General features: G+C 35.5%; 1 protein-coding gene across 3 annotated transcripts in view; it reads left to right on the top strand.

The window, feature by feature from the left end:
• Nucleotides 1–9750: 9750 nt before the first annotated feature.
• TBC1D32 (TBC1 domain family member 32) overlaps nucleotides 9751–26032 on the top strand; it is a 214071-nt gene continuing 197789 nt past the window's right edge. For 2 of the 3 annotated variants that reach the window (XM_045798573.2, XM_045798571.2), the window contains exons 1-4: nucleotides 9751–9890; nucleotides 10073–10230; nucleotides 18200–18361; nucleotides 22044–22221. In XM_045798573.2, the coding sequence (XP_045654529.2) occupies nucleotides 10076–10230; nucleotides 18200–18361; nucleotides 22044–22221 (495 nt within the window). In that variant the 5' untranslated portion in view covers nucleotides 9751–9890; nucleotides 10073–10075. Of the gene's footprint in view, nucleotides 9896–10072; nucleotides 10231–18199; nucleotides 18362–22043; nucleotides 22222–26032 lie in introns of all 3 variants that reach the window. The other variant, XM_045798572.2, reaches the window with a different exon arrangement.

Below are 26032 nucleotides of genomic sequence, written 5' to 3'. Positions count from 1 at the left end.
TCATTCAAGATGATATGTAGCATCTTGTCTAATAATTTGTGTACATGTCTCCCTTACACATTACATGTCTCTATCACTGGATTATGAGCTGAAGATAGTAGTTTTGTCTTACCAATTTTATTGTTCACTGGTCTTAGCATAACATGTGGCAAAGTACCTCACACATGGCAGATATATTATATGTTTGATTATTAGATGGCCAGAGAATGATTTTACGGAAATTATCAGTGACTCTGAAAGAAGAAACCAAGTGCATTTGCTCAACTCCCTTCTCCTTTTGATTTTTAGTCTTAGCCTACGTGTAGGATGCATGCACTTTTCTGTCTGCTTTCCTCTGTGGGGGTGGCTTGCTATTTTATAGCTATGTAAGTGACTGGGTAAGTAAAGGTAAATTTAGTCATGAAATATTAGCAAGCCTGTTATGACACATATATGTTACATCTTCAATTAACAGTTTTTCCCCTAAAGATTTTATTTTTAAGTAATCTCTACACCCAACGTGGGCTTGAACTCACAACCCAGAGATCAAGAGTCGCATGCTCCACCAACTCAGCCAGGTGCTTCTTTCAATTGACCTTTTAATGAAGTTGATATTTTATCCCCATCTATCTGACTCCTATGTCTACCTCTCAGTTCTGATCTTGGGTGGGAAAGGGGGCTGCTGTTTATTGGGCCCTGTGTACTACCAACTTTTAAAAGGGCATTCTGTTTATAAAATGAAAGTATAGGGGCGCTTGGGTGGCTCAGTCTGTTAAGCATCTAACTCTTGATTCTGGCTCAGGTCATGATCTTAGGGTTGGGAGATTGAGCCCCGTATTGGGCTCTGTGCTAGGCACGGAGCCTGCTAAAGCTTCTCTCTCTCCCTCACCCTCTGCCTCTTTCCCCTGCTCGCTCCCACGTGCTCTCTCTAAAAACAAATTGAAAAAATAAATAAAGAAAATGAAAGTATATACATTAATAAAAATCAAATAGTATAGTAAGGCTTATAACAAAAAGCCTTCTGCCTCATTGCTGCCCCAACTCCATTGCACTTTCAACTTCTTAGAGGTAACTACATTTGAATGTTTGTTTTTAATTGTCTTGATAGCTTTCTCACTAATTCAATATAATACCACCATCATCATTATTTACCAACTTATCAACTTTAGAGCTAGTCCGTTGGCTTCTTTCTTCTATGGTGCCTGAGGATTTAGTAAACTTATACCATTCCTGTACTAAGACCTTGTTAGGTTTAGCATTATATATACTAATATCACAATTATGGTAGAAGAAGTTTTCATGCATAATTGTGAAATATGTGTGCATGTATGTATTGTCAAGTACATAATCATGCATTTCAGATTATAGACAATAACTATTGAGTGAATATATACATTTGAGGTTCAAATTTTTCCACTTAAAATGTGAATATTTCCCATTACTAACATTCATAGAAAGCGTTTTTTTATTTTTTAAAGGTTTTATTTATTTATTTATTTGAGCGACAGACAGCAGGGGCAGAAGCAGAGAGAGAGGGACAAGCAGACTCCATGCTGAGTGTAGAACCTGACACAGGGCCCCATCCCATAACCCGATCCCATGACACTGAGATCACTACCTAAGGCAAAACTAAGAGTCGGTTGCTCAACTGAGTGAGCCACCCAGGCGCTCCAGGAAACATTTTTTAAAATGGCTGACATTAATAACATATGGCTACATCATAATTTATTTAAACTTCAGCATATTATGAAATATTTAGGAGGTTTTCCAATTTCTTAGAGATACAAATAACCTGCCTGTAAACATCCTTATAATAAATTCATCAACTGCATTTCTGATCCATGGAGTAGAGTCCTAGAAATGGAATTACTGAATCAAAATTTCTTGATACATATTGTCAGTTTCTTCCCAAGAAGATTTTGCCTATTTGTACTCCTAATAAAAGCGATGACTATAAAGGAATACTATAAAAGAGTATTCATTTTGTTGCCTATTATTCAATGCTAAATATGTGTATGCTCTAAAACTATGCTAATTTTGTAAATTTAAAATGGTTACCTTGTTTTAGCTTGCACTTTTTTTTAATTGCCAATGTGGCGGCTGCTTGTGTCCTATTATTATTATGTAACATTTTAATATCTTCAGTTTAGTATTTCACTATATCACTAATTTGATTTTAATATTCAGAGAAGAACTTTATAAATTACTTCTTGGTTTTAGCATTATTGGCTATTCTTTACCATTTAAGAAAAATCCCACAGGAAAGCAATGTTAAGGATTAACAATCTTATTAAAAGTTTACAGTGATATAAAATTTAGCTGCATCGTTAGTTATATTTATTTCGCATTTCATTATCTAGTGTGGATCATGGAATTTCAATGAAACTTTTGTTACTGAAATTTGTGTAATAGTTATTGCATATTACTGCCATCTTTAGGTGAGATGGTTTTTATAAGTTAGAAGGCCAATCCCAATGTTTATTGTACTTAATGTATTTGATGCTTTATGATCATTGTTTTAATCTTGATCTTTCCCATGGTTTTTCCATTTACTTTTTGTCATTTGAATGGTGTGGTGTGTGATGTATGTATTTCGTGTAATTTGAAAAAGAATCCCTGTAGTAACCTATGCTTAGGGGAGGTAAGCAGAGAGGATAGCAATCCTTTCCACTGTATTACCAACAAAATTCACATGGTAGCAGCTGATTAGCTCAGGCTGTGTCAACTGCCTAGGTCTGTTTTTCTGGGGTTGAGAGAGGGAGCATCTTCCTCAAGTAGATTCAGAAATGAGAGACACATAAAATGAATATAGTCAATTATATATCAATTTAAAAAGAGGAAAAAATTTTTAAAAAATTTTTAAAAAATGGGGCTATTTCCCCCAAATTTGTGACACGGTATAGGAGCCTAGACAGCAAAAAACAAAAACAAAAACAAAACCCAATAGCAATTACCTTATTTTTGCTAAAAAATTTTCAATGGAGCCATTGTCTGCAGGATAAAGTTTTATTCTGTGATATAGTATATAATCTTGGTCTCCAATAATCTAGATAGCCATATGTTTTTGAGAATTAACTACACAAAGATTCCTCAAACTTGTTTCCCAACTGAGCACTAGTATACTTGGGCTAAGCAGGGAATGCATGAGCCTTGAAATTAATTACTAGTTCAAGTCAATTAATATCATTTTTTCCCAGTGGGGTGGAGGGAATCCTGGATCAATTAATATCATTTTATAAGTATTCTGATTTGAGTTTTCAGTTACACTATATAAACACACCAATTAAGTATTGTTTGAATTATCTAAAATAATGCTCAGTAAAACAAAAAGCACTTTAGAAATATGTAGTAGCTCTTCATTATTATTATTATATAAAATTATAAATAGTACTATGTAGTAATAAGTTACATTTCATTTGGTTTTGAGTATCATTCTTTCTCTTAGAATTATGTGTTTATTTGAAAGAAATGCTTTTATTGACAGAACAGTATCAATCACCACTGGCTGACCTTATTTTCATTCCATTAGCTTAATATTTCTGGTTTTGAACATGTCTAGGAATATGAAACTATATGCTGAGCACTAAAACCAATAAAAGCAAAGGAATATTTTGAATAACCTATGAATTATATAATTCACTATTTGTTTAGCATTTAAAAATAGTTATCGGTATGTGAGAAGAGAGATCATGTCAAAGGTAAATCTTACAACTAACAGGTAGAATTTGACTAGTTGAATAAGTACAAAAATATTGAGTCAGTCAGTTAGTCAGTTGTGGGAGTTTAAATTGGGTTCTTGCAGAGCAGTATTCATGGATGATCAATTTCTTTTCCAGAATATATGGTGCTAGTTGCCACAGCGGTGGGTTTTTGACTTGTTCAGCTTCAAATCCACATTCCTACTATGCCTTTCTATTCTGTAAAAGTTGTTATACTATCAATAACGTTTTTAGACTCCTTTGCAGCTTGTCTGGTTGTGTGTTAGTTTCTGCAAATTAAGTACATTTGCACAATTTGGAAGGTAACCCAAACGTTTTATGTCTTTTCTGGGTTGTGTATATGCTGGTAAACATGGTCATGGAAATGTGACATTTTCTGTAGTAGCATTTCATAATCTTATCTCCAGCTTCCTATGGTGTATGAAACAATTTCAGCGGAGATGGTGGCCATATTTCAGTGCCCAGTAAATGGCTCTGGGGGATTTAAAGGGCATTTGTGCTGATCACAGTGACTTCCAGACTCAGGTCTCCTATCCCTGAATTTGGCTGTTTCTCTGTGTTCACAAATTCAATAGTTCCATGGTAGCTCAGAAATAGTATTTCGACTGCAGGATCAGATCTGTAGTGCTCTAAAAATAATTTCTGGAGTGACAGATTAAAGCCTTCTTCTCTTGCCTTCCTAGTAATTTTGTAAATTCCTAAATACTTGTCCTTCTTAAAATACCTGGAGTGGTTTCTGTTTCCTGACCTGAACTGTGACTGATTTAGCCCTTTGCCAAAAATGTGTACAACTTGGAAAGTCAGGATAGTATTACCACAGGGATATGTGGCAGAGACTGCTAGCTATCCACCAATATCCATTCTTTCTTCTTAGTAATTGAAGAGCCTAGTTTTTCTTAGCCTGTCAAAGACTTCACTTCTTACCTCTGCTGCAGCCACCAGTGTTCACATAACTACATCTTAGCTAATGAGATGTAAACAGAAGTGATGCATGTCACTTTCTGGTGATGCTCTTGACCATTTCTCTTCTCTATTGGCTGAGAAACAGATGTATTCATGGAAGGTGGAGAAGCCAACTTGCGCCCAAAGATGAAAAATTCTTGTTGATGATGGCAAAGCTGCCCTACCAGCCTGGGATTTACTACATTTGGATGGCAACATAAGAGGTAAATAAGCCTCTTCCTTGCTTAAACTACTATATTTTTGCTCTGCCCACCTCCTTTCTTTTACAGTGGTTTATATTTGTAACCTAAACTAATACAAGATATACATGGACCCTGCAGTTTGAGGTCAAGTCTGAAAATGACTGCATGCTACTGTATTAACAGGCATTATTCCTATAAACATATGCCATATATTTATAGTAATGACTTATAGTAGCTCATCTACAATTCTTATATAAAAAGACCTTTGGTTGTGGGCTGGTAATATGCTTTCAAAACACAGAGTTGGGTACAGTATTTAAAAACTGTGTTAAATCAAATCTTCAAAAGCAAAGTTCAGTTATACTTGAAAGTGAATGTATTATAACCTTGCTTGCAAAGAGTTAGCTTCTTGTCTTACTTGCATACTGTTAAAAGAAGAATTGATAGGATAGGACCATAGCTCAGAGGCTAATTCAGAATATTCTTTAGGCCAAGTTAGATGGGATCAGTACATGAACCCTGTGTATAAGGAAAAATAGATATCTATACTAATTCAAATTCTTTATCCAGATATTGGAGCATACTCTCAATGCTAAACACTTATATTTTGGGTAAATGGCCAAAGGCCATGTGAGACTTTTGGAAGAATTCTTCATCAGTAAGATTTGGTTTTCATATCGAATGAAATATCCTCGGGGAAAAAAGCAGAGTCCACTCTGAAATGTGAAATCCCAGATATAAAGAAGGCTTTAATAGCAATTTTAGAGGTTTATATCCTCATTTCACTCTTATTTATTGTCTAGGAAAAAGGAAGATCCAATTTCAAAACTTTGAAAATCTGAAATGATTTACTCTTTTATTAGATTATATCAGTTGGACCTGACCCAGTTCTATGAAAATATTCAATTTAAAGCTGTACAAATGGGCAACAACTTTCCCCAAATTTAGGGCCTTTGTTAGTCTTTTTACATGTGTTATGTCACTGCAAGTCCATGAGTCCCAAGCACCTTTTATTCCCACACTCTGATTTTTGTTTTCAGTTAAAGCAAACATGTAAAAACCATGTTTTAGGTAATTGACCTTGCTCCTGTGGCCATGTATGTTTGGAACAAAACTCAGTGCCTTCGCAAAAGTCCATGGACATAAGGAAGACCAACAGTTTATGCCATCATCAGAAACTCATCCTACTAGGAACAATATGTATCGGATAATGGGATAGTATCTAATTGACCCAGTCAGATTCTGTAGCAGATAGCATTCCTCTGGAAACAGACTCTAGGAATCCAAGATGTGTGTGCAGATTTATTAGGTATGTTCTTGGAAACACTATCTGGTAGAACTTTGGGAAGTAAAATTAGGAATAAGAAGTTCAACTGTAATGCCCTTGCAACAGAGGCTTCAGGAATCACATGAGGAGTTCTGAAACTGGGATGCTTCAGGGTTGTTCCAATTGAGACAAAAAGGATGGCTGATTAGATACCACCTTGACCAGTCATCAGACATGAGCCTTCCTCAGGAAGGGAGCACGACTTTGAGATGACTACTTCCTTCTTCCAGGGCAATTCCTGAAGAGGGATTCAGCTATAAAATATCAGCAGCCAACACTCAAAGGAGATGAGGGAATAAGTGCTTTGTCCTGAAGGGATATGGGCTATACATCAAGGCTCCTCTACAGAGTCTTAGGGGGTCTATTTATTTATTAACTTTAAATTCAAGGTAATTGACATACAGTGCATCACTGGCTTCATGAGCAGAATCCAGTAATTCATCACCCACATATAATACCCAGTGCTCATTTCAACAAGTGTCCTCCTTAATGCCCATCACCCATTTAGCCCATCCCCCCATCTACCACCCCTCCAGCAACCCTCAGTTTGTTCTCTATATTTAGGGGTCTCTTATGGTTTGTCTTAGGGAGTTTTAAATGCAGGTGGCATTAAGAAAAGATGGTCAGAAGCAGTAGAAGCAGAGGTGATAAAGAAAGAGACAACTGAATCATGAAAATGATAGGGTTATTATAATATGGACAACAAGGTAATTAGGTTACCACAACAGTTTTGGGATATCTTGAGAGGTTTTTGTATCTTTAACAATGATAAATGATTTTTCAGTTCTTCATAAATACTAACTTTGCTGAGGCAATTTTTTCCCTGTTTCTTACAATCTGAAAAAGCAAACCTAAAAAACAGATCTTAGGTATTCAACTTTAAAGTGCATCTTATGTGCAGAAAACTTCTCTGGAAAATATTAAAGACTTTTGGAGAGATTAAGAATTTTGCTTACTTAAAGTTAAAAATTTTATCTTCCTGTTGAATTAAATAGCGTGGTAAAAACTATGAAGTGGAATGCTAGGCCCCTAACATATTTTTTTCTTAAGTTTTATTTTTGCTGACACAAATATATAGCCTCAACAGCTTTCTTTTGGACAGTATGCATCTGGTTTATCTTTCCCTACCTTTTTAGTCCTAATTTTTCTGTTTTTAGGGTTTTGATAAATAGCATATAGCTGGTTATTTTATTTATTATTTTTTAAGATTTATTTGAGAGTGAGAGAGTGTGTGTGCAAGAAGGGGAGGGGCATAGAGAGAGAAACTCAAGCAGAATCCCCACTGAGCAGGGAGCCTGCCGCTCAATCCCACAACCCTGAGATCATGACCTGAGCCTAAACCAAGAGTTGGACACCCGACTGAGCCACCCAGGCGCCCTATAGTTGGTTATTTTAACATACAGTCTAATAGTTCCTATAAGAGGATGGCTGAGTTTATTTAAATTTAGCAGTATTTTGTACTTTTTCTATCATGTATCTTTATATATTTTGATTTTTCCTACTTTTGTCATGCTTCTGTTTTCTTTCTTGACTTTTTTTTTTTAAATTGATTGGGACTTTTTGTTTTTCTCTCATTTCATTTTTCCGTCCATTTTTTGAATTTAAATTCTTTATTTCTAATTTCATAGTGGTTACATTTGAAATTTTACCATGCCTACCTAATCAAGTTCAGTATCTTAAATTTCATGTAGAAAAATACAAGAATTGCATAATACTTCAACCTATCATGCTTCCTATTTATACAAGATTATTTACAGTATTTTAGTACTATGCATTTTTACCTTCACAAATTAGATTATAGGTTATTATTATTTTATACAGACAAGATTTATTGAGATTTACTTAAATGCATTACCACCCTGACTTGCTGTTTGGCTATCTTCCCTTCTTGCATCTCAGGTATTCTATTAAGGTTGTTTTTCTTTTTCCTAAGTTATATCCTTTAGAACAGTGGTTCTCAATCTGTGCAGTTCAAATCACCCCTGCTTCCCAAGAAGGCATTTTATAAATACACGGGGACATGTTTGTTATCACAATAATTAGATGGCAGTTACCGGCATTTGCAGTGTGAGCTAGGGATATGAAACATCTTGAATTACATACAATCTCCCACACAAAAGAATTTTTCTGATTCCTATATGACTTCCAATGATCCTGCGGGACATTCAAGTAGATGAAAAAGCTCTTGATAAGTATTTGAGTATAGGAATGAATTCCATTTTATATAAAACCATTTGGCAGTTTTAACACACTGAATTTTCCAGGAATGCAAAAACTATGTAAATCAAGGAAAGAGTATTATTTTATTTTGTTCTGAATTTTAACAGTAATAGCTTACTATTTCAGAAAAACCACATCACTAATAGCTATGTTAATCTTGATGTTTGAAGTGCCAATACAACTCATCTATGTTAATCTAAATATGTAGCTGTCACATTGATGGTGATTCTGTGCATGCACGCGCATGCACACACACATATACATATTGGGTTTTATAGGTTCACCCATAAAAATAAAGTTACAAGTGTGCCTCCTCTGGTAGTATGTTTTTTCTTAATGTAGTAGTGCAACAATCAAGATTAAGCATACATTTTACCAAAAAACATGCTGCCACAGTTGGCAAGGACATATACTTTTCCTCTTGGAACTAACAACATAGACACCAAGGGAATCGCTGATCCTGGCTAACATGTGAAGTGTATCCGATATTATTGGACCGAAAGTGTAAAATTTAAGCTGGATAAGGGAGAACTGACATTAAACCACTCATCAGTGGCTTGGGACTATTCCATAGACACCAGGATCTGATCCTAATACTCTGTTGGATTGGCTCCCTACCTTGGGTTGGCTCCTTACCTTGGACATGACCATGTCCGAAGATTATCTAGATTGGAAACTAGATGAAGGTCTATGATCCACTGCAGCTTCCTGCACAGGTTCCTCATATACGATATCTCAAAGTGTCACTACGGAATCCAATTGTGTCCTGCTACTTCCAAGATGAATCTCTAACCTGTAAACATGCCAAACATGGCCCTTTCAGTTGTGGCCTATTTGTTCCTCTGGCTTCCCCACCTCCTCCTTCTAACTCTACTAACTCAAATACTGGAATATGTTACACTTCTCTCTTCGCTTCTTCCTTGGCTCTTCTATCGGGTTAAAGGGGGTTCTAGATTTCCACAACACCTACCTGGTGGATTTCTCTAACATAACACTTAACTGCACTGTGGTATAAACGTTGATTTCTTTTTGTGTCTGATTATGAGGGTCGTCTTCCTCACAGTTCCTAGCAAGATGCTTGGTAAGGGAAAGGAATCAATAGATGTTGGCTGTTAAAGAAAAACAGCATTGTAACATTTCAATACCACTCATGTAATTAAAACGTTTCAATCTATTTTCAGTTTCACTTTTACTCAACTCTTTCTCTTCGTACTCCGTTCCCTCCTATCTACAAGTCCAAGGCTAAGCCGAGTGAGCGCACCTGAAACTTCCTTTAGGAACCCGGCAGGTCGCCAAGCGGCGCTCCACCTCATCTAGGAAGCCGCGTCTACGTGCTGACGTCACGCGCACCGCTGACGTCCTGCCGTCAGGCCCACCCATCAAAACCTTCCGGGAGCTCTTTTTTTGCGGTTAGCAGGGACAGCTTGAACTCTGTTCGTACGGAAGGCCGACAACGACGAGTACCAAAGGCGGGTCCTTGCGGATCCCTGCTTCCCCAAAGTAAGGTGATTTGTTTCCCAGAAAGACGCGCGGGCAGCCGAGGATCCACCCCCCAAGCGCTTGCCGCGGTCTCCCGGGGAACGGCGTAGCGCTCAGGCCAGGGTTGGGTGGGGGCGCGCGTGCGCAATGCGCGGCGTTTGCGCCGACCTGGAGTAATGGGCATGGGCGTTTGATTTTTGCAGAGGATGGCCCATTTCTCAGGCGAGGACGAGGTGATGCTGCAGGCGATGCTGAGGCAGTTGTTCCAGAGCGTGAAGGAGAAGATCACGGGTGCTCCCTCTCTGGAGTGCGCCGAGGAAATCCTCTTACATCTGGAGGAAACTGATGAAAATTTTCACAAGTAAAATAGCTTTTGATGTCTTAAGCAAACAAGCCAGCTGATCCAGAAAATGTCCAAGTGTAGTTAGGGAAAGAATGTTCGTTTGATTATTGTTAAAATAGCACCAAAGTTGGAGGTTCATTTTTGGGGTGTTTATTTACACAAATGCCGAATTTATGTACTATTTATTCTTTATTTTCCGGAGCTTCTGCCTCCCCTGTGTTTCTACCGCCACAACCAACATATCCTGATTCTTCATTTTACCTCATGGGCAGCACAGTAACAATAATTGTAAATTGTTCATGATCTTCTAAGAGCAGTTCTGTTATTTCAAGGGATTCCTGTCACAATGCCTGAAAGCAGTGAGTTCCTAAGATCTTTGTTCCCTTGCTATGTGGTATTTCTGTGGCTGCACCAGTTGCCCATTCTGAGCACTGCAGGAGTGAGTACTGAAGTGAGATTATTAACGTCTTATGGAATAGCTTAAGTTCTTATAAAGGGATAAGCCACATACTCCAATGCCTGTGATTCATGGCAGAAATATAAGTGCTATGGAAGGGCTACAGAGTACTCTGGGCTTGGAAGCAGTAGACATACGAGTTTTTAAAGAGAGTGGTACCATCTGAGATTATTCTGGAAGGTTATGTTTCTTTAGAGACTTTTTCCCTTTGTTTTGGTTCATTTAATTTAAATTAATCCTTTCCATTGAAAAGTCTTCTTGCAGGCATCTCAATTAAGTATTATTGGTAGCAATATTTTAAATTCAGTGTTTGTATTTCATTTTGATCTCAGAGAGATGATACTGAAAATTTATCTTATGTTACCTTTAAACTGACTCTTGAGGTGCCCTGAAGTTGTATTTATCTGAAACTCCTACCCATTTCTTACATGGGCATAAAGGATCCTTGAGCCCTTTAATGTAAAAGTTTGTTTTTACTTGAAATTTTATAGGAGTACTTAGTTTTCACCAGATTCTCAAGGGAGTTTTCAAAAGTGTGGAATTCTTGTTAAAAAGTTACTAATTTCATTAATATTTCTGGTTATACATAAGTTTTTTTTGTATTTCCATGATTTTCTTGTTTATGTCTTCATCAAATCCACTAATAGCTGTACAGTAGACTGTAGAAAATTGCAACTTTCTGAAATCAAAGTTTAATTAATAGTGTTTTGTAAACTCATGTAATACAAATTTACCTCACACAGATCTTCCTAAACATTAATTTTGGGGTTTTATTCACATGCAAGCAGTTGTTTAAATAATTTGTAAATTACTGTCAGTTTTTGCTAGGATCACATTCTGGGCATTTGTCCATTTCATCTAGATTTTCAAATTTATTGCTATAAAGTTTTTCATTAATATCCTGTTACCTTCTTAATATTTTTAGTATCTGTAGTTATATGTCCCCCTTTTTATTCTTTTTATTATTATTATTTTTTTATTTGTGCCTTCCCTCTTGTTCTGCTAATGGTTTATTTTGTTAGTCTTTTAAAAGAATCAGCTATTGATTTAGTTTTTCCTTTCTATTACGTGTATATTTTATGGTTTTTGCATTCTGCTCTTTATTTTTTTCTTCTTGGAGAATTTTTAAACTTTTGTGATCAGTGGTTAGCTCATTAATTTGCAGCTTTTCTTCTTTTTAGTGTAAATGTTTAAGGCTACATATTTCCTTGTATTGTTTCAGCTGCTCCAATTTTAAAATGCTTTTCAAATTAAATTTAGGTCATTGTTGTTCCTCTCAGCAGTCTAATGACTGTTGTAATAAAGTAATTTACTCTTCAACAGTGCATTAGATTAAATGTCTGCTGATTAACATTCATAGTTAATGTTCACTGTTTACTGAGGTGATTTACTTTTGGCCTACCTAAAAAAATCCAGAAACTCCCAAATTATAACTAGTTTGTAGTCTTTAAGATTTATAATCCTTAAAGTATTTTAAGTATTTTGTAGTCTTAACAGCATAGATGGTAAAATTTACGTGTTAGTTCAGTAACCTGAGATCTGTGTCTTGGAGGAAGGAACTCTGTGTAGGAGAGGAAAAGAGGAATTGTTTGTCTTGATGTTTTCGTAGAATCTTACAGTTCAGAGTCAGGTGTGATATTAAAGGTCAGTTAGTCCAGCTGCTCATATTTTGTCTTTGTTTTCACTGACCTAATTCTCCTTGAACATTATATGTTCTTTTTTTTTTTTTTTTAAGATCTTATTTATTCGACAGAGATAGAGACAGCCAGTGAGAGAGGGAACACAAGCAGGGGGAGTGGGAGAGGAAGAAGCAGGCTCACAGCGGAGGAGCCTGATGTGGGGCTCGATCCCATAACGCCGGGATCACGCCCTGAGCTGAAGGCAGATGCTTAACCGCTGTGCCACCCAGGCGCCCCATGAACATTATATGTTCTGAGTCACTTAGGTATATATTGCCTCCCAAAGTGTTTCCTACTTCAGAATTATCTATCTTCCCATCTCCACTATCAGAACATTGGTTTCTTAAATCCACCCCCAATGTTGTCCTGGTATTGGCAATAACAATTTTATTAAACAGACTTATAGGGGAAACTGGTGTCTTTAGACTATTGTATTTTTGTAAGAAGATGGTTAGGACAATTGAGGCCATACATGATGGAATTTCAGGTAGTATAATAAAATAAAGTGGAGGGAAGAAACCATAGTGTAGGCAGTAGTAGCCCTGTCTGGGGGTTTGCCCCAATGGGCAGTTTTCCTAAGCTATCTCTGCTTTCCAGAACCTCTTCTACTTTTCTGCCTTGAACTATACACATTTTCTAAAAGAGCCAAGCTTTCCCCTCGTCTCTGAAAGTGGCAGCAAGGATTTGAGGCCTGTGGGAGGGGAGAGAGATAGGAATGAGAACATCGCTTGTGTGTGTATGTGTTGTGTAGATTTTGACACTGAAACTGGCCCTCAGGAAACAAACTGGCCCTGGTTTTCAGTCTTGGCTACACCAGAATTGGTTGGGCCCCATGTAAAAAAAAATACTGATGCTTGAGCCTCTTCATAAGTGAATCAGAATTTCTTGGGGGGCTTGGCAGAGGGGGAGTGGTAGGGGCTGGGCCTTGTTTTTGAAAAAGCACTCTAGGTGTCCTAACATGCAGCCGGGGTTGAGAATTGAGAACCACAGAGTTAGAGCATATTTATTTGCATTTATGCAAGAATCATATGTGTGTGTGTGTGTGTGTGTGTGTTTATTTTAGTAGTTATCAACCCTGATGATTGTATAAGTCTCTAATGCAGGTATTCATCTTTGTAGCCCTCACATCCAATATACTTCGGGTTTGATACAGATGGAACACAATCGTATTTATTGATTTGGGTTTATTTTTTGTTTTACAGAAGAATCTACCATTGATTTTTTAAATTAGTGACCTCTTAGTGTTTAAGTGGTAACTTCAAGAAAGCATCCATTGTGTAAAGGCGATATCCATGTATAGTGAAATTACTAAGAATTATATGTGTGCTTCCATAATTAATGAATGCATTTCTAGTAATTGTTTATCATGACTGAGAAGCCTGTTCTTTGACCGGAAAGGTTGTAGGTGATGTAAAATACTCACTCTTTCTATTATATAACCTTTTATGTACTAATATGATATATAACATTAGGTTGGTCATATAATAAATCTCTTGATTCTGAAATAAGAATTCCAAGTATCAGCATTATAATTCATAACTTACTTTTTAAAACGTATTACTACTGATAATTTTTTCTGTATATGATTGAAAAATTTTTTGCTTATTTAAATAGCTATGGGCATGATTTCTTGAAACAAACTTGTACTAGATTTTTTTATGTTTTTCTGTTGTAATAGTACTCTTATGTATCACTGCTTATTTTGGTGTATTTTGAAAATATCAGAATTTGATCATGAAAAAAATAATTGAATTTTCGTAGAAAAATTTAGGTAATAAAACTGGAGAAAAAAATTAAAAAGAGTGAATGTTCTTTTAGTCAACTGTAAAATTTTCCTATGTAAATGTGAAAAATTTCATATTCATCAGTAGTAAAGCAAAATGATGAAGCACATTGCTATGTATTTCAGTTGAGCTGCTTCTGAAATGTGAGGTGAACACATTTTTCCTTAGTAGCAAGCAACTGTACTTTTAGGTTTTAATGTCCTTCTTTGAGGAATATTTGGAAAAAGATATTTTGCATTCATTTGGTAATAGTGTCTTTGAAACCAAATTTTTATTTTTTCTCATTAAATTACTTTTAAGGTAACAAGATTAGTCAAATATATGTATAGCATATTTGATTTGATAAGTGTCAAAGTATAGCCATGTGTAATAAACAATAGTTTTCGCATTAGGATTACCATTACTGTTATGTAGCAGGAAACTGAAATTTAGCAAGGTCAGGTGTTTTGTCTAAGGTTACAGGATTGACCAGTCTAAGATTTAGAACTTAAACCTGAACCAAAGGGATTCATAGATTTCTAAAGGTATAACGTTTATTTATTGTATAGATAATGTTCTTTAAAAATTAGGAAACTTTGTTATTAGAAAATTTTAAGATGAACATGAAGGAAATATTAATAGCCTTCAATTAAAATACAAATAAATGGAAGTTGTATTTATTGTAGTCCATGGCAAAGCTGTATTATTCCTTATATTTCCAGTGCAATTAGGATATGTTAATTTGAAAATGTTAACGCAGAGGAGTCTGCTAAAAATAAATCTGAAAGGAAAGGAGCTAAATTATAGCAGAATTAAATTAAGCCTCATAAGGATCTTCTAAAATAAGTTATTAAGTATGTACATTTTTTTTGAGGGAAGTTTTATATTTCTTAAATGGAAATTTTAAACAGAGGTGATTCACCAGTATTTTTAGTGGTCAGGGTTTTATGATGCTTGGAGTGAGTGGATGTTGAAAGGTCAAACTGGAATTCTGTAGGCCATATTTGGTCTGTGGATGTGTTTCTTTGTCTTTGTTTTAAAAAAAAAAGCAACATTTAAAAATTGGGAGATGGCACATAAAATAGTTTTCTGGCTTTCCTTAAAACATTGAAAAGTCAACATTAGGCTAATTTCCTAAATGGCAACAAGTGGCTAAAGCCATGTAGAAGCTCTTTTAGCTGAAACATGTCCTTTTTTTTTCCCCCGGCCTTTGTCCTTTTCTCCGTTACACGTGGCTGACTTGACTTTACCTGTCTACTACCCCTGGTACGATCTTAAGAATATTGCTACACCTCCAGAATAATTTCTAAAAATGAGGTAATGGGTTGATTTAAAGAGCTGTAGTTATCATCAATCTTTTGGATTAGTTGTAGACTTCATAGGAGCAATTGGATGGCTCCAGTACTATGAGGATTACAATGAAGGCAACACAGTACTTGATTTTATAGAAGTGTTTCTCCCAGCCCATAGCAACAATAATATTCTATTCTGGACACCACTATAGAAAACAGCATTCCTTGTAGGATTTTATGGGACATTGCAGTGAATTCAGATGGTAAAAGAACCAACACAAAGTGAATTGTCAAATGAGAATTTGAAGCCTTGGATTTTTCTTACCCAAAAAGGAGAAGGGTCCACTTGCAAAAATGACTGTTTACTAATTTGAATCTTCCAATGATCAGTGAGTCAGTAGAGCATCCAAAGGGCCATAGGGAGCCTGGTAGCCCTCACGTGACAGAGGGCCTTATCCTCCCTGGAAATCTTTTTTCTTAGAAGAGCAGTAATCCTTTAGGCAATATTCAATTTTGGGGTTCCTGGGTTTATTTATTTTGGAAGATGAACTAAAACCTTGAAGTATTTTGAATGGTGTCTTCTGGGAGATATTACTATGGTCATAGATAAAAATGATACCACTAGAAATAAAGTATGTGGTTATTCAAGTTCCCAAAGAGGAGGTTTAAACTTTTTCTCAGTGTATTTGCTGTTTATAGATGCTGCTAAATAGTGGGGTTTTTGTTTTTTTTCTTTGATTTTTTTTTGTTTTTTTGTTTTCTTTTATTTTAGAATGGTATTCTCTTAGCTTTTCTTTTTTTTAAAGATTTTTATTTTTTAGAGAGAGAGAGAAACAGATCATGAGCAGGGGGGAGGGGCAGAGGCCCAGGAAGAAGCAGACTCCCTGCTGAGTAGGGAGCCCAATGTGGGGCTGATCCCAGGACCCTGAGATCATGACCTGAGCCAAAGGCAGACACTTAACCTACTGAGCCACCCAGGTGCCCCTTCTCTTAACTTCCTTGAATACATTTGTTAATGGGCTTGTTCTATATTTCCTCACTTCATTAGTTATGAAAATATCATTTCTGTTGCTTATAGTTTGGGCTTCAAACAAAGCAAACACAAAAGTTATATTTCTCAGTTAAATATTAATTTCTTCTAATTGCTTGATTTGTAGATGTTGATGATGTGATGTAGAATTCATCTTCAGAGTGGCCCTTCCTTTAGTTTCAGAGAATTAAGTCAGGCTTCCCCATGTTTTGTTTCCTACCGAGTATCTCGGAGATGTAAAGGAAAACTCCTGTCTGTTTGACTAGCCTAGGGCAGGATTGTGAAGAGGATCAAGATTGTTCTTGGAGACCTTTCATCTCTTGGCACTTTCTTCCAATTGCACTTTTCGTTTTCCCAGTGGCAAGAGGCTGGCTGTGAAGACATAGTGATTGGGCTGAAAGGATTGTCTATTCCTGGATCCTTTTTTATTTACAAGGACATTTTAAAGAAAGCAATGATATATTTATGGTATTGGGATTTCAGATATTCTGATTTTTTAGAGGGTTTCTGGTTGTGGTGGGATGGTTGTGGTGAACACATATTTTTTGGGCTCTTCAGATATCATCACACACATCTGCCAACTCTAATCTCAGAGCCAGCGGTCCCTCTGTGGAGGCAGTATAGGGACTGTCAAATGTTAAACAATTAGCATCTTAAGAAGATTCTCTTGGAACCTTAATCTTTGAATTCTTCTTGCCTGTGCAAGTTTTTGCCATTTTGTGTAGAATAGGCAAAGATTTGGTTTATAATTACAAATATACAAACTAAAAAATAAGTCAACATTTAAAATAGATGAGAAGTTATGCTTGTATAAGGGAAGATCTTCAAGTAATATAAGGCGATGATGAATCACCAGAAGCAGCAAAAATTCCAAAACTGCTTAAATGATTAGAGGCTATTTTCTATGATCTATGATTCAGTAAATTTTGGGCTTTGTTTTTCTTGGAGTATTTCTGAAAATTAGTGTTCGTCATTTTGATCTAATATTGCAGGTCATTAAGTTTACAAAATAATGTTGTTTTCCTCTTCTGCTGTTAATAGATACCTATTTTCTTAAAGCTTAGAAGTTACTAGCCAAACATTGAATATAAATATTAAACATTTAAAAGTAAATTCAATGAATAACTTAAAATAAATTTTTAAGTAAGTTATCCTTTTAAATTTAATATGTGAATTACAATTTTGAGAAAATACAATGTAATAGATTTACCTCCCTAAATGCAAGAAATTTAAATAATACACAGTTGGTAAAAATATGAGTATTACATTTACTTATTTCTGTTTCCAATCTCCATTGAGCACTACAGAACATCTTATTTTATTTCTTAAACATTTTTGGAATTTTTCCATCTTTGGGAGAGTGTGGGATTGTGGGAATGACAAGAGTTTTAGATTAAGGTGAATCTGAATTAGCAGTTTATGAATTTTTTTTAAAGATTTATTTATTTGAGAGCAAGAAAGAGAGAGAAGTGGAAAAAAGGAGAAGTGATGAAGCCAAGGGATGTGTAGGCATTGTTAACAAGTGTTGATGACTGGCTGGATTGATGGAGTGAGTGGGCATGGAATGGAGAAAATGCCAATGTCCCAGAAAAAAACAACAACATTCGAGATTAGCTTCGTGATTTGGGATGAGAAATTTAATCTTAGTTTAGGGTAAGAAATCTGAGTATTTTATAAATCTTTCTGTGCTAATATTTTTTTCTGGATATGTTTAGTAAGTGAGTTCATGGTATTTACTTCATTTATTTTTTAAATATTTGTTTTAGCTATGAATTTGTGAAATATCTTCGACAGCATATATGTAATACTTTGGGATCTATGATTGAAGAAGAAATGGAAAAATGGACATCTGATCAGAATCAGGATGAGGAATGTGGCTATGACACAGTTGTACAGCATGTTACTAAAAGAACTCAGGAATCTAAAGAGTGAGTATGCCCACAGTAATATTTTATTTTGTTTTATTTTGTTTTATTTTGTTTTATTTTATTTTATTTTATTTTATTTTATTTTATTTTATTTTATTTTATTTTATTTTATTTTATTTCTTTAAAGGTTTTATTTATTTATTTTCAGAGAGAAAGACAGAGAGAGCGAGAGCGAGCATACAAGCAGGGGGAGCAGCAGGCAGAGGGAAGCCCGATGTAGGGCTTGATCTCAGGGCCCTGGGATCATGACCTGAGCCGAAGGCAGTTGCTTAACAGACTGAGCTGCCCAGACACCCCAAGAGTTCTTATTTCTTGATTTGAAGAAAAAACACAAACTAGAGTCATGTTCATCTTTGGGTAATATAATTTCTAGTAATCTATATCTGGCAGTACTAATAAATTTATTTTAAAGGAGTACTAAAATATTTTATTAGTCAGAAAATTAAAGCATTTTCATGCTAAGAGAAAATTTTTGGGGCGCCTGGGTAGCGCAGTCGTTAGGCAGCTGCCTTAAGCTCAGGGTGTGATCCTGGTGTTCCGGGATCGAGTCCCACATCGGGCTCCTCTGCTGGGAGCCTGCTTCTTCCTCTCCCACTCCCCCTGCTTGTGTTCCCTCTCTTGCTGGCTGTCTATCTCTGTCAAATAAATAAATAAATAAATCTTAAAAAAAAAAAAGAGAAAAGTTTTATATGGGAATGTTAGGAATTTTTTTTATCTCTGAGTAAGCCATTTAATTTTCTGGTGTTTTAATTTATCCACTAGAACAATGATAGTGATCTCACAAAGGTGTTCAATATCTTAATGAATGTTTGTCTTCTGCTTTGTGAGTCATAGATGAAAGATTTTAAGTTGCGCAGAGTATTATTTTTTTCTTGTGTGTGTGTGTGAGATTCAAAAATTATTTAGGACTAATGATTAGGCGGTAGTACCTCTATTAACAGCATTTTTACTGTAATAATTAGAAATTATTTTCTTAAACATATTGATATTTTTTAAATAGAGGTTTACAGATAGAAGAATTCATTTGTAGGGTCTATCATATATTCCTTATATATGTAAGTGCAACTACTTACCATGTAGATTTTCATTATTAATTGATGTGGTTTCAATTTACTACCTCTTAGAACTTTTTCTTATTTTGAATTCTTGGAGTATTGAATGAGTCTTAATGGTGTTTATAGTCCATCCTATATTTGTTTTTCTTTGGCTTTTTCAAAACTGCAGTGGCTACTATTGACTCTTGATATTGAGGGTCTGGCTCTATGGCTTTTTTTTTTTTTTTTAATTTTAAAAATTATTACTCTTGGGGTGTCTGGCTGGCTCAGTCAATGGAGCATGTGACTCTTGAACTTGGGATTGTGAGTTCAAGCCCCTCGTTGGATGGAGAGATTACTTAAAAATAAAATCTTTAAAAAAGATAAAAGTAAAAATTATTATTCTTATCTCTTTCTGTGGACAGTGTGCCGATACTTCTTGTGGAAGAATTCATGTTGGTGTGTTCAAAAAGGTCTGGAGGAAACATGTCTAAGATGAAACTTACAAATTTTCTGTGGATTTTAATTACCCTTAATCATTGAGATTCTTACCTTTATATTCATTTATTAAATTACTGTATTGTAAATTATAAGGGGAAAGGACTTTGTGTTGTTTACATGGCTATACCTAACTATAGAGGAGTCTGGGACTGTAGTTTAGACCTGTGTCCAGTTATAATACAATTACTGTGGAAGAAGAGAGCAGCTTTTGATGGAGAGCTCTTGATTGCTACCAAGGCATTGTTATGCTTCCCTGTTTCTTGCTGCTGAGAATGTGTAGAGGAGAAAGCTGCAGCCTTTTGTTTCCATTATCCTATAGGTACTTTGCCAGTTTGTCGGATGAGTGTCCTAGGATTCCTTCTTGCTCTTTATATCCCCTTACCTTAAACTTGGATCTTCCCTGGACTTTTTCTCACTAGAAGCAAATTTAGTACATAGTTTATTTATGTATTTTTAAAGCACCAGAAATTGTGAGAAAACACAAAAAGTTCTCTTCTGTATGTGTTTTCCTCCTGCATTGGTCCTAACTATTCTCATCTTCTTTTAATAGTTTTGTGTTTGCTTCTAGTTATATATCATATAAATTATATATTGCTAAATCATATTAAATATATGAGAATATATGTTAAGTTATATATAGAATTACATATATTTAGTAATATATAATTTATTTCATGTAATTTAAAAGGTATTTTAAAGTTCTTTTAAACTTTACAAATCTCAGCCTCCTATTTCTATCCAAAATCCCAGCATGGTTTTATTGTTTTTATGAGAGTAACTTACCTATCCTTCCTCAGATTTATGGAGTTACAATGACTCATTTACCAGAAATATAAAGAAAGGGAAGTTTCTTTGCTTATTTTCCTAATGTATTTTTATTACAAAGTGATAATATATGTTTCATGCTTCCTATTTATAAAGAACTTTCAGATACATACTCTTATGTCTTACTATAGCTATGTGAAATAGGTCAGCTAGATTGTATTCTTTTTATCTCATTTTATAATTGAGAAAATGAAACTTATTTATGATGACAAAGCTGGTAGGTAAAGTAGGCAGGATTATAATCCAGGGTTTCTGATTCCAAATTTAGTACTTTATTCACTATGTTTATTTAAATCTTTATGCCTTTCTGTTTTAAATATAGAAATTTCAGTGGTCCAGGACACATAGTCCTCATTTGTAAAATAAAAGGCTAGATTAGATTTTTTTTTTTAATAGTTTCATCTAGCTCTAAAATTCTATTTCTAGGCTTTTTGGTATCTCAATCTAATATTAATATGGATGCCTTAGAGTTTGTACATAATGAGTGGAGAACTTATTTATAAGTTCTTTTTGAGACTTTATTTATTTAGATTTTATTTATTTTTTAGAGAAAGAGCATGTGCGTGAATTGGGGGGGGTGCAGAGGGAGAGGGAGAGAGAGAATCTTAAGCGGCCTTGCAGGGCTCAATCTCATGATCCTGAGATCATGACTGGGCCTAAATCAAGAGTTGGACGTGTAACCAACTGAGCCACCAGATACCCCTCTTTCTAAGACTGGAGTTAAAAGGGATTTAGAAGCTGTCTGGTTCAACTCCTACCAATTTCAGGAATCCCTTTCTTAACATCTCTGACAGTGGGTTCTTTAGCCCTGTTTCAAAGGACCCACTGATAGCTTAATTCTTATTTAGGTCTGAATGGTGCCTGTAGGTGCCTATAAAGATAGGCAGGAAAGAAGGGAAGGAAAGAAAACAGAGGAAGGGAGGAGAATAGACAAGGATATAGAAATAAACAAGGAATAAAAGTGACATGTAAGATAGACTGTTCTGGTAGAATGCTATTAGCAGTTGACTGTTGCGGAGTACTGGTATCCATGCCATTGGAACATTTTGCCTTAGACTGTGTTAATTTTACTACCTTGGTCCGTGTAATCAGATGAAGAAACCTGGGAAATAATGCACGTTTTGGAATTCTTAATTTTTATTCCTGTTGTGTGAATTCCATTGTGCCACTTGTTCTTTAAGAAAAACTGACTTATATTTTTTCCTTTTAGAACTGTGCTCTTAAAGGGACTCTACAGAAAAAAATAAGATCGTTTAATTTAGCTGAGTGTTTTAATTTGTGCTGATAATCTTTCTCTTACCAAGACTGTTTTGAATTTAAAGATACAAAGAAATGATGCATTCCCTGAAGAATATCATGATGGTAGTGGTGGAATCTATGATTAACAAATTTGAGGAAGATGAGATGCGAAGTCAAGAGAGGCAGAAAAAAATCCAGAAGGAGAAAAGCAACAGTTACTGCACAGATAATTGCTCTGATAGTGATTCATCATTCAATCAGGTGTGTTGTTTCATTTTGTATCTATGTCTTGAAATGGTATTTAATAATCAGTAACTTTAATATATTCTTTGTTAGCCAGATTTTTTTTCTGCTTTCCGGTTTTAAGATTCAGAAGAAAAATAATAAAATTACCTAATCTTAAAGATTGAATACATGAAATAACATCTTCTAGAATTATATGTTCAGTGAATGATTACATTATATCTGAGAAATCTTAATGAGGTATGGAAATAAACTAATTGATTTTGGATTTTTTAAAAAAAATAACACTCGAAACAAATCTCCTTAAGCTTTAGTTAAGCAAAACATCTTATTCCCAATTGATTTTTATTGATCAAAGTGTAACTACATTATAAATGAGATATGGAGATAAAACATTTCCCTTATCTTCTGAGATGAAGGTCACTGTGAATTGTTTTAAAACATGATGAGCACTGGGTGAGTCATTGAACTGCAACTGATGAGTCATTGAACACTACATCAGAAACTAATGATGTAGTGTATGTTGGCTAATTGAATTTAAATAAAAAACAAAACAAAAAACAAAACAAAAGAACAAGAAACATGAAGCTGCTTCTTTTTGACATCAAGTGATTTGAGGTTTTACATTTTCCTCTTTCAGGTTATTGGAATCCTTGTCATTTGGCTAGAGCAGAGCTAGCAGAAGGGCCACAGGTTAGATTAGTCCTAATAGAAGACAAGGGAGACTAGTTAGACTAGAGCCTTATATGCATGTACCATCAACTTCTCCACAGAAACTTCCAGGCCAAATGGAGTTTTTCTGACCTTTGTGTGGATCCTACCCGATGTTTCTAATGAAACATTTTCACCTAATTAGTGCTAACTTGGGTACATAGCTATAACAGACCCTGACCATATACCAAAAAGGGATTTGGGAGTTTGGGTGAAATGTGAAAAAGTCACACATATTGGTCACAGTTGAGACTGCACTTATGAAGGAAAAGTGTTTGGAAGTCATTAAAGCAGAACTTAAAAGTTGCTCTGCCCAGAAGAGATTGTGCTAAGTTTTGAATTTTATGAGTCAGGTTTATTTTCTGATGTGATCAGGAAATGGTAAAGACTGAATTTTTTTCACCTTGTAGCCCTTAATATTTCCTTGTTGATGGACTCTTTGGAAGAAGCTGGGTTATGGAGATTTTAGTTTAGTTTTATTCAGTAGGTTTATGGAACTGCTTCTTCAGATTAAGGAAGGCACAGAAGAACACAACTTTAGGACTCTGGGTGCTCACAGGATTATACTTCCTTAGTTATTTGATGAACCATCTGTTTACACTGAAATTGAACAAGAGAAAAAAAAATGAAGCGTTGTTATTTGTTCTAAGAAGTCCAGGTGTTCAGACCACGTAGGGTTGATTGATTAGCTAGCAGTCAAGAGGTGTTAATCTGAAATACTAAGTTATTTCCAGTCCTAGAATCATAGGTTTTTTAAGACATTCAAAGCTTTGGTAGAAACGGGGTCAAACTTTCAGAAGATGTTCTTGTTTTTTATTTTTTTTTTTGGTTTTATTCTTGAGAAGGAATCAGACTTTAAGTTTATATGGTTTCTTTTGGGATGCCCATAGGATATATCTGCGTTTTCAAGTGTCTGTCCTATGCATATGACTTTGTTTCAGAAGGCTCTAATTGAGTCGAAAGGGAACTGTGTCCATCCACAAGGCATGGGATCCCTGGACTTTGGGAAAAAAACATATGAATGCCAGAAGTACCTTGAAAGCTCTTTCAGTGTGATCAAACTCCAGTAGATGTTTGATGTGCCTTTGCTTAGTGAAAAGAGACTCTTTTACATGTAACTGACCTAAGAGAGGCTGAATTACTATGTTCAGAAGTTGAAAGGGTCTCTGAAGATATGTCAGTCACTCATTCTGTTAAATACTGATGTTGTTAATAATGGTTTCACCATTGATTAGTTATTTGCTCTGGGCTTAGAAAAATCTGTCTGAATTGTATGAATAACATTGAGTAAATAATTCTGATGCTGCTGTTTTGATATTGGTAGAAAACTTGTATTTTGTGAATAGATACGCTTTATTTCATTGTTATTATTTTAACAATTGCAGCCTGATTATATATGGATTTGTGACCCATTATTGAAAAACTTAGGACATAATTGGCCTTGGGCACTCTTGGTGTACATTTGAGGATATTAAAGAATAAAGAAGAGAGATTGGTTTTTACTATAATTGTGAGCAGAGCACTAAAAGAATTTGGTATTGTGATTAAACCTTGAAAAAAGTCACTGCAAAATAATGCTAGAAAGATAAAAATAATACTATTAGCTGTCTTTTATTGAGATTTCTGCCATATATTGGTACTTATAGACTGTACTTGACTTTATATTCACTATAGGTGTTTCTAGTCCACTTTACAGAAAAAAAGTGAGGCTTACAATAATAGGTAAGTTATTTGCCCAAACTCATATTGCTAGTTAGGAGTGAACCGTGAATTTAAGCCTGGTCTCTCTCCTTCCGAAGTCTTTGTTTCATACTACACTACGTGGAGACTGCTTAGGTTCAGATCTCAGTTCCACCGCTTACTAGCCATGTGACCCTGGACACATGTCTTAATTTCCATGTGCCATGGTGTTTCTCATTTGTAAAATGGCAATGATACTGCCACTTACCTGGTATGGTTTTTGAGAATATTGACTGAGTTAATGTATATCAAGTCCTTAGAACTGTTGCTGCTGCTCTATACATGTTAGCTTTCATCTCTTAAAAGATGTGCTGGAATGGGTGCCATTCAGAGACATATTAAAATAGAAAATTTCTCAGCTGTGGTCCTGTATGGTTTTTAACTGAGCTTCTCTGAGTTGTTTTCTACAGCTGGGAAGTAAGAGGATTACCTCTAATGTACATTAAGCTTTTAAAATTCATAAGCTTTCCTATTGCAGTTTTTCTGTCTTCCTCTTCCTTGGCAGTATTCGGTGTAATACAGCACAGGCATTAGGCTGTTTTATAGTGTGCAAACTATTTCAGTGTGTTCCAAAGGAATGCCAAGGTGCACACTTTATATGGAGGAGATGAGTTCAGGATAGCAGTAACCTGTTTTTCTTGCATTGTGTTAACTTATTTAAGGCGTTTACTGTTTCTTTGCTTTCAAGACAGCCTCTCTTTGAAACCCATCTTTTGGTATCTACGGTCGGCAGAAGAATGGACCCCTTGAAGATATCTTGTGTGTCTGAATCTCCAAAACCTGTGAACCTGTTGGTTTACATGGCACAGGGGTCTTTGTTAATGTGATTAAGGATTTTTAGATGGGGAGGCTATCCTCACCTAGGTGAGTCAGATGTAATCACAAGTGTCTGTATAAGAGCAACTCAGGAGGGTCAGAGTCAGAGAAGGTACCGTGTAGGTAGGCTGAAGTAGAGGCTGGAGTGAGGGGATTGTTGGCCTTGGAGATGGAAGGAGGCCTATGAACTAAGGAGACTGCAGGCATCTTTAGAGGCTGGGAATAAGGAAATGGATTCTGCGCCAGAGCCTGCAGAAGGAACACAACTCTGCTGTTATGTTTTAGATTTCTGACTTCCAGAACTGTAAGATAATAAATTTGTGTTGTTTTAAGTAGGAAACTTATCTAGTGCCACCGTCCTTGCTAGTTCACCTGTCTTCTCCACAAAGGCCAGGGCTGGTCTTTCCGGTTTCTTACTTCATAGAAAAGAAGATACTATTCCTTTGACTTTGTGTTTGAATTGTCTCCTGGGAACAATCTGAACCCCATCTTTTGCTAGGCTTTGAATTCTTTCACTAAGAATTTTCTTGACTAGTTTTTTTCCTTTATTGGGTGTTTCCCC

Source organism: Ursus americanus, chromosome 11, assembly GCF_024610735.1.
Source record: "Ursus americanus isolate L20-20 chromosome 11, mUrsAme1.1.p, whole genome shotgun sequence".
NCBI lineage: Eukaryota > Metazoa > Chordata > Mammalia > Carnivora > Ursidae > Ursus > Ursus americanus.
The sequence above is the reverse complement of the archived record's forward strand: the minus strand, read 5'-3'. Positions and strand labels throughout refer to the sequence as shown.